The sequence below is a fragment of the Pongo abelii genome, chromosome 17 (assembly GCF_028885655.2).
Source record: "Pongo abelii isolate AG06213 chromosome 17, NHGRI_mPonAbe1-v2.0_pri, whole genome shotgun sequence".
Lineage (NCBI taxonomy): Eukaryota > Metazoa > Chordata > Mammalia > Primates > Hominidae > Pongo > Pongo abelii.
The window spans coordinates 73,513,212-73,523,013 of NC_072002.2; the positions used below are offsets into that span (position 1 = coordinate 73,513,212).

The following is a 9,802-nucleotide window of genomic DNA, read 5'->3' on the forward strand; positions in this document are numbered from 1 at the left end:
CCAAGTCAAACTGAGTATGAAACGGCACTTGTATGTGTAAGGGTAATAGCATTTATTGAGTTATCTACGATGTGCCAGTTACCGAGTTAAGTGCTTCACATACATCAACTCCTTTAATTCTGGCAACAACTCTATATAAATTGTATTGTCAGTCCTATGTTAATAGATGAGGCAGAGAAATTAAGAAACTTATTCAAGCTCCTAACACTTGAATCGAGCAGATCTTTCATGCTCTTAGCCATCTCACTGCAGTCTGAATTCTTAACTTATGCTAGAGTGAAGTTTAATGACTGCTTGTGCTAGAATGTGGTGGAGACTGTATGGCGCACCTTCCTCGCCAACATGTATAAGAATATAGGTATCCAAATTATTGGTCAGAAAATCCTGCGGCCTTGGGTGATGAAAAGCTAATGGCAACAGAAATTGGGCCAGGAAGCCTTGTGTAGGGAACTACCTGACTGGTCACATTTCGTAAGTTACTTCCTTTTTGTCCCAAACGAAGCCATAGTTTTCAAAGGGATAATGGCCTTGGATGTTGCTAAGATTGGCAGAGAGAGCTCAGGTGTCGTCCATTCCGGATCATTCCAGGGAAAGGCATCCTCTACAGAGTTGCCTGCTTTGATGACGGAGATTGCGGGCGGCAGTCTGACGCGGTGTAAACCGATGATTCCCGCTAAAAACAATCATTTCCAAGATCTGATTAGCCTTAAATATGCCACAGCTCAGTCTGCAAAGTAGTAATTTTTTAAAAGTCTAGGCAAAGATTTTGGCCAATTCCAACTCAAGTATCCGGATCTCCAGCACTACTTCCCTCTAGCAATGCCATACACATCTAACTCTAAAACGAGGAAGCGTCCGTTGAGGTTGCCCACTGCAGGATGCTGGTGTGTCGCCGGGCACATCAAAGTCCCTGAGTCAGGGGAGAGCGCCCGCCGGGGACTGCGGCCTGGAGCCGGCGACTGAGAACCGCATGCCCGCTCTCTGGCGTGAGTACGCAGGCCTCCTCCCACGGTCTCGGGAAGCCCAGACGCCGCAGGCTTCCCCGCCGTAGAGGAGCTGCCGGGGCGTAGCTCCTCCACCGCTTCCTCCTCCACCGCTTCCTCCTCCAGCTGCACCCACCCGTCCTTTCCTGCTCGGGAAGGCCTCCTCACCTCCTGGGTTTGAAGCGCGCGCCACGGCCAGCCCGGGACCGCGGGGGAGGGCGAGGGAGGCGCGCAGCCGCACGCACGCAGTAGGCAGCCCCGCCCCGCCCCGCCCCTCGAGGCCCAAGGTCCCGCCCCTCGAGGCTCCGTGCCCCGCCCCCCAGGTGCCCCGCCCCTTTGCGCGGCTGGCGCGGCCAGCCGGCCCGGCTCTCCTCGGCAAACCTGTCTAGTTGGGGCGGGGAGCGGAGCTTCCTCCTCTGAGGGCCGTGCCGCGCTGCCAGATTTGTTCTTCCGCCCCTGCCTCCGCGGCTCGGAGGCGAGCGGAAGGTGCCCCGGGGCCGAGGCCCGTGACGGGGCGGGCGGGAACCCCGGCAGTCCAGGGTTGCCGGCGAGGGCCATGTCGCTGTTGGGGGACCCGCTACAGGCCCTGCCGCCCTCGGCCGCCCCCACGGGGCCGCTGCTCGCGCCTCCGGCCGGCGCGACCCTCAACCGCCTGCGGGAGCCGCTGCTGCGGAGGCTTAGCGAGCGCCTGGACCAGGCGCCCGAGGGCCGGGGCTGGCGGAGACTGGCGGAGCTGGCGGGGAGTCGCGGGCGCCTCCGCCTCAGGTGAGCTCGGGGCCGCGGCAGGCCGGGCGCGCGGGCCGAGCGAGGTGGGCTGCGGTGGGGAGGTGGGGGCGCCGTCGGCGGGGCTGAGCGCGGCGGGGGCCGCCGGCGTGAGTGAGCGGAGGTGGGGAGGACTTCGGTCATTGAGGCGGAGCGGAACCCAGCAGCTTTCCGGAATGCCTGGGGTTTGAGAGCGGGGCCCAGGGCTCTGGAAGGTGGAGGCAAAAGTGGCCCAGCGGCTGCCTCGCTCCCTGTTCTACCTCCACCCCCGCCCCTGGGTGAAAGGGAGAGGTCGAGGTTGACCCCGGAGGATAGTGAGAGAAGGAAAGCTGTCAGGAGACCCCTAGGATGGGGCAGTCATCCAGAGGACTTAAAATGCAAAAGAAAGGGATGTGGACACTGCCCTGGGAGACCTAAGGAAGGCTGGGAAGAAGCGCAGGCGAGGCGATGAATGCAGAGGGTGGGGTGCAGGAATTCATGAACATTTTGCAAGGTATTGGGAAAGACTGACGCCGAACTGATCATCTCCCTCCATCAAACCAGGTTGCCACGTTCTCTTCTTGACTTCACCATGAACATGAAACTCGAAGTAAAACTATTTTCCTTGTTAGGTTTGGAATGGCTGTATTAGGGTTCCTGAAGTTTTGGTCTCGAGACTCCTTTACCCTCTTAAGAATTATTGAGGACCCCAGAGAGCTCTTATGTGGGTTAGAGATAATACATACATGTAATACATACTGATAGTTACCACCTTTGAAATTAAAGTTAAGACATTTTAAAAATATTAATTTATTTAAAAAGAATAACCCATTATATGGTAACATAAATAATACTTTCGTGGAAAAACAAATTTTCCAGAACAAAAAAGTCTATTAGAGAAGTGGCATTGGTTTTCATTTTGAAGATCTCTTTAATGTCTTGGCTTAATCACAGAGCCGGATTCGTTTATGTGCTTCTGCATTCAGTCTGTCGCACTATTGCAGATTACAGAACACTGGAAACTGCAGTGTCCACTCCTGAAAGAATGAATGAAAAAGCTAAATAAAGTCTTAATATTATTATGAAAAATCTTTTTGACCTTGTGGACCCCGCGAAAGGATCTCAGGAACTGCACTAGGGGTTCCCAGACCCCACTTAGAACCATTACTTTATACCATTGTTGTAACTTTGGCTTGCCTTTGAACCCCTTAGCAGTTTTTTGAACTTCTCAAATGACCAAGATTTGTCTTACAGTATAATTATTTGTACACATCTTTATAAATGCCTTAAGAACAGAAACTGTCTCAATATTCTGTTATGTGTAGAGGTTAGTAAATACTTGATGAGAGGAAAGTCATTCATTCAAAATGGTATTTATTAAGTGCTTATTATTTGCTAGAAATTTTAGAAGATAAAAAACTAACAAATATTCAATTCCTAATCATAAGTGTTTATCCAGTAATGGACTATTATTTGGGGACCTTTACAATAACATATTAAATGCTGTGTTGGGTATGAATGATAATGGATTTTTATCATTTATTGAGAACATGGTATGTACCATAAAATGTACTAAATGTTTACATGCTGCTGCTGCTGCTTCATTCTTCTTTTTTATTCTTCTTATTTTTGCATTATCTTTTTTTTTTTTTCCCCGAGATGGAGTCTTGCTCTGTCGCCCAGGCTGGAGTGCAGTGGTGTGCTCGTGGCTCACTACAACCTCCGCCTCCCAGGTTCAAGCAATTCTCCTGCCTCAGCCTCCTGAGTAGCTGGGATTACAGGCGTGCGCCACCACAGCCCGCTAATTTTTTTTGTATTTTTAGTAAAGACGGGGTTTTGCTGTGTTAGCCAGGCTGGTCTTGACCTAAGGTGATCCAGCTGCCTTAGTCTTCCAAAGTACTGGGATTACAGGCATGAGCTACCCTGCCTGGCCACATAGTTTTCTTAAACCCTCCTGACAACTCTAGTTTCAGAGTTTGGGATTGAGGCAAAGGATAATAGTAACTTGGGATTATTGCTTGTGCAAAGGAGTAATGATGTGAGGAGGGAATAACTAGCAAGGCCTAGCAGAGAAGTGGCATAATTTTTTTCTGTTCTAGGAAAAACACGTTGGGGTTTTGGATATGCAAAAAAAAAACAACAACAACAACAAAATATCGTTATGCTAGGTACATAAATTTTTGAATTTCTGGACTTACCATAATATAAAAAATTGTCTTTGGGGGCAGATCTCCAGAGTATTACGGTGTTAACGAGTACTCTGGTTAGGGAAGGTTCTGGGCTTCCTGAAGAAAGCCGGGTATGGAGGACTCCTACATGGCCGTGAAGGAGGGAGAAGAAAGTCAGCAAGGCCCTGCCAGGGAAGAAGCGTGGCTGCTGGAATCCAAAAGCCGCAGATACTTGATGTTGGATGTCGTGTTTTCCTCACCTGCCTTCAGTCAGTTTTTGTTAAAGGCTACAAAATGGTCTTAGCTTTGTTCGGGGGAACTAAAGGAAATATTCGAGGCCACTTTTCTGTGGAGTCACACAGAGAGAAGGGGACAGTTGCCTAACAAGAGGTGGCAAGCACAAAGGGCATGCAGTTGTGGAATCTGAGAATTTGGGTTGGGAAGTCTGATGAGAGGCAGATGAGTTTCACCTGTCTTTCAAGATGGTATAGGTTAGTTTTGAGGAGGTTGGTTGGGGTGAGAAGGGTTGGAGAATTTGGGAACGTTAAGCTCATCCCTATTGAGATCAGAAGAATTAAACGGACTTTTTTCAAAAAACAGCACTGGGAACTTGGGGGCTGGACAGTGAAGCAGGGTCAGCTGGGGGTGCTTACTCTATTTAAGACAAAAAAGTTATTGTAAAGTGGTTTCTGCTGATGGGAGAAGAGCTGTGATACTGGAAGGTTCTAAAGGTATTTTTTCTCCGGTGCCAAATACGGGAATTATAGTGTGAGTGTCTAGTCCGTGTGGGTGACAAGTCCCACGAGACTGTGAAGTGCTTTCTTCAGTCACTGGATCTGCAGCCCTAAAATCTCGAAATGTTGCCCATTCTGTTTCTTTTTCTTCTCTTCACTTTTTTTTCTGACACTTTACATCTTTCCTCAAACTGGGTGAAAATTTAATAATACAAATAAGTAAACCACAAGAAAAGAGCCCATTCAAACTGTCTACAAGAGATTAGGAATAATTGTAAATGTTTTCATTGCTGATGACTCAGAGTAAATCCTTGTTGATAGCTTAGTTCCCCACAACCATGTACATTTGGGAATGCACTATAGTCAAACCTGGCCCTGATTCCATTCAAGACTGACCTGGACACCCTTTGCTGTTAGTGTAGATAGACACAGACTCTGAGGGTCTTGCCCAAGCTATGTAAATTCTTTGGTGGCATGGAACATCTGATCCCTAAGGATGGCAGACCTTACAGGAGGTTCTAAATGCTGCCTAAAATTCTGTTAAGTAGGGAGCTTAGAAATGGGGCTGTGGAACCTGGACCATGGAAAAACAGTCAGTCATTGCATACCTGCTGAGTAGAAGGTGCACTTTCAGATGCAGAAATCCTGCTCTCATGCAGTTTGTTATAGGAATGAGAACGTGTAAAAGGCTCTAACAAAAGGTTTCCTCCCAGCCTGGGAAACATACTGAGACCCTGTTTCTACAAAAAAAAACACAAAAAATTAGCCACACATAGTGGCACAGGCCTGTAGTCCCAGCTACTCTGCAGGCTGAGATGGGATTGTTTGAGCCCAGGAGTTCGAGGCTGCAGTGAGCCTCAACAATTATGATTGAAATTCATTCAGTAATCATTCATTTATGAATAATTAATATGGACAAGACAGAATTTTATTGATTTAGGTATTGTTAACCTCCAGCATGGTCGACAGAGAAGACCTTGTCTCTAAAACAAATAAACTAAAAAAGTTTCCTTCGCGCCCTCTTGGTCTTATCCTTCAGTCCCATGACTTTACATTTATTTGGGTTGATTACTCCTAATTTCTATTTCTAGCCCATTTCTCTGGTTTGAACTCCTAGATTCATGTATGTAAACACTTGTTTGCCATCTTCTCTTGAATGACTAAGACACGTCTTAAATATAACATGTCCAAAATTTAACACATCTTCCCTTATAAACCTCTTTCTTTCAGTTTCTGCACCCTCTGGTTGTTCAGGCCAAAAATTTCAAAGTCATTCCTGACTCCGCTTTTACACACAAATCCTTTTTGTCAGCCCATCCTGCCTGCTGTACCTTCACTATATATATGTAGAATCCAACATCCACTGCAGGCACACTGGGCCAAGCCACGTTGTCTCTCAGCTAGATTATTCCAGTAGCCACTTAACTTCTCCCTCTTTTGCTTTGCTCCCACCCCAGTCTGTTATCAATATAGCAGTAAGAATGATTCTTTGAAAACATCACATCAGGTCTCATTCCTCCTCTACTCAAAACTCTCCCATTGTGGCCGGGCGTGGTGGCCTCACACCTGTAATCCCAGCACTTTGGGAGGCCAGGGTGGGAGGATTACTTACGCCTAGGACTTCAAAACCAGCCTGAGCAACATAGAGAGACCCCATTAAAAAAAAATGCCAACTCTCCTATTGCCTTTCCATCTCAGTAAAAGCTACCATCTCATTAGCTACCAGTTCACTCTTCAACCTGATATCTTCTTATCTCCATCCCTCTCCACTCTGGTCACATGTGCTTTCTTGCCTTCCTTTGGACACAGTAGTCTTTGTACTTGCTGCCTACTCAGGCTGAGATGGTCTCCACAGGTAACCACATGACTTGTTCACCTCACTGAGCTCTTCTCTGATCATAGTATTTAAAATTACCTCCTACATCTGCTCAGTGTTACCTGTCTACTTGCGTTCCCACCACAACACTTATGACTATTGGTTGGTTGGATACATACACAAAAAGATATCTCTGTGTTTATTTAAATTTATGTGTGTACTTCTCTAGAATGAAAGATCCAGGAAGATACAGAATTTTGTTTTGTTTGCTGCTGTATCCTCAACACCTGGAAAAAATGGTGGCTTATTTTAGGTGATTGATAAATAGATCAAATTAATGAATAAAGATTCCAAATAGTAAATGTACCAAGAGGAGAAGCAGAAGAACCTAAAAACAGCATTATGGTTTGTCCCCTAAAGGGTGTATAATACATTCTATTTGATTATATATTTTTTAAAGATAAAAATAGAGATATTTTTAAAAAGCAAAGTACATTTGTTTCAGTAATAAAGCAGTTTTTAAATTAAATCAAAAATTCTAAATTAGGACTTTCAGAAACTACTTCAAAGCACACTCTTACAGGAATGTAACTTAAAAAGGAAAGAAAGAAAAGTTAGGTATGTATAAGCATCATCTTAGCTGAAAGCCAGTGCCCATACGGAAAATCAGTAAAACAAAGAGAGATACAGAGTCTTCTTTTTCTCCTGTGCCTCTTGTAATGGAAGAGAAATCATCTATAGTTCAATTTGATCTTTGTTCTTTTGGGGGGAAGGAAAGCCAAGTGTTTTTAACTTTCTCTATATCAATATAGACATTAATTAAAGCATCATTTGGTTGCATTTGATGAGATGGCTTCTTAATTTCATTTATCAGATCCTGGTAAACTTCTGAATCATAAAAATTATATTTAGCATACAGCATCCCTATTTTTACAAATCTCATTCTAATTATTTACAAAATTAGTAATCCTTGTATTGTTTCTAATCAGGTTCTTTTACTTGGGCATTTCAGAAACTAGTAAAATAAAATTTCACAAAATAAGAGCACTAACAGGCAGCTTCACTTTTTTATGTTTTCTGTCATCATAGTCACCATTGTTTCTTAAAAGAAAGAACACTTTAACACCTAAAAATAGAAATGACAATTTTAGAATAAAAGACAGCTTTGTTGTCCTTATTTTTATCATTTTACCTTGGACTGCAGATTGTGCTGCCATTGGTCTACAGTCCAAAATTTGAGACTGGTTGACCTGTGATATGATGATTCACATTTAACAAGAATGGCATATTGAATATAATAAAATTGAACTAGGATGCTTAGAAAAGAATACCTAGTAAATATAGTGATCACAGGAGGCCTAAGAGGACATTTTCAGGTTACCAAGATAATAGTTACTCAAAAAAATGTTTAAGGAAAAGCTAAAATTGTTTCAGAAATAAGCATAGTTAAGAAATTAGCTTTAATATTCTTTTAATATCCCCATATTCTTATTGCATAATAAGAGCTAACCTTTATTGAATGTCTGTTACTTGCCAAGCACTGTGTTAAGCACTTCTTACATGGATTAGCTATTTAATTCTAACAACCCTATGAGGTAGATAATATTACTAATGAAATTAATTTGATTGTATACATTTTTTCCATATGAAATAATCAACATTATCACTGAATTTTAAATCTTGGGTAACAGTATAAATGCTATGACAGCATCTTCATAAGACTACTCAAAATGAATGAGGATTAATATTTCAAGCAATAAAATAGTTTGCTAACCTTGATTCTGTCACACCCTAGCACTATTATGTTTCGCCCCTTGCATCTATTCAGGCTTTCAGCCTTGACAATTATGATTGAAATTCATTAATGCCTAATTAATATGGACAAGACAGAATTTTAGGTATTGAGGGATTTTATGTCTGTGTGTGTGTGTATACACACACATATATGTTTAATATGATGGGGTTTCTGTTTTCAAGGAGTTTCCTATAATCTAGTTGGATAAAGCAGCTTTTCTTCCTGCTCATGAAGAAAAGCTCACAGTTCTAAGGTGAAATTATGTGAGATAAAACATGAAACAAGTCTGCACATGACTGCTTAAGGCCCAAATCCAGGCTGCTACCTATTTCATATAGCCCATGATCTAAGACTGGTTTTTGTATTTATGAATTGTAAAACAAAACAAAAAACAACAAAGAAGAATGTGTGATAGAGACTGTATGGCCCAGAATATCTAAAATATATACTTGCTGGCCATTTAGAAGAACAGTTGTCTATAAAATAAGTGCAGTTAGGAGACTGTGTCTATAAAGTGTGTTTGGTGGACTGGTGTGGTCTAGGAGGACCTTGTAGAGAAGCTAGAGTTAATATGGGACTGTAATTCAAATTGGCAGGAAAAGGAGCAGGATCTGCAAAGATGGATGAGGTGTGAATTCTACAGTATATCATGCAGATTATCTAAACACTTCGGTTGGCTGTTGTTGATTATGTTTCTTTGGGAAAGTTTTTGTGTCGTTGATTGCTCGGTTTTTTCTTGATTCTTTTGTCTCCCCTTGAATGTTTAATACTTGTACTTTCCCCTTCTATAAAATGATTACAATTCATATCATTGTTCCATTCTTCATGGCCTTCTATGATCTGATCTTAACCTGTCTTTCTAATCTCGTATGCCACTACTGCACACAATAACATGGAAAAGAAAATTGTATATGTATGTTAAATACTGGTATTTTTAAAAGAATAGTTTTAACAAAAGGACAATAAGACATTCTTTAAAGGAAGGGTTAGCAAACTATTTCCATAGAGGGCCCAGTGGTAAATATTTTTGGCTTTGCAGCCAGGTATTCAGCTCTGCTGTTGTATCAGGAGAGCTGCCATAGACATTTGTAAATATGTGAATGAATGAGTGTAGCTGTGCTCCAATGAAACTTTATTTACAGAAATCAGGTAGCTGAACACATTTGGCCCACAGGCCGTGGTCCCTGCAATAGGATATTTCTAGGTACTTAGAAGTACTTTGGTTTTTTGCTTTCTTTTTTTTAAGGCAGAGTCTCGATCTGTCGCCCAGGCTGGAGTACAGTGGCATGATCTTAGCTCACTGCAATCTCTGCCTCCTGGGTTCAAGCGATTCTTGTGCCTCCTGAGTAACTGGGACTACAGGCGTGCACCACCACACACCAGCTAACTTTTGTATTTTTAGTAGAGATGGGGCTTCACCATGTTGGCCAGGCTGGTCTCAAACTCCTGGCTTGATGAGATCTGCGTGCCTTGGCCTCCCAAAGTGCTGGGATTACAGGTGTGAGCCACCGTGCCCAGCCTAAATACTTTGAATGTCAATAGTACTGGTTCTCTTTCTAAATATA

The 9,802-nt window shown here is 43.2% G+C and overlaps 1 protein-coding gene across 2 annotated transcripts in view; it reads left to right on the forward strand.

Moving 5' to 3' along the window:
• The first annotated feature begins 1,331 nt into the window (after window positions 1-1,331).
• The window catches only part of MALT1 (MALT1 paracaspase), an 81,219-nt gene continuing 72,748 nt past the window's right edge, over window positions 1,332-9,802 (forward strand). For both annotated transcript variants that reach the window (XM_024236039.3, XM_054538020.2), the window contains exon 1: window positions 1,332-1,748. In XM_024236039.3, coding sequence (XP_024091807.1) covers window positions 1,540-1,748 — 209 coding nt within the window. In that variant the 5' untranslated portion in view covers window positions 1,332-1,539. The remainder of the gene's footprint in view (window positions 1,749-9,802) is intronic.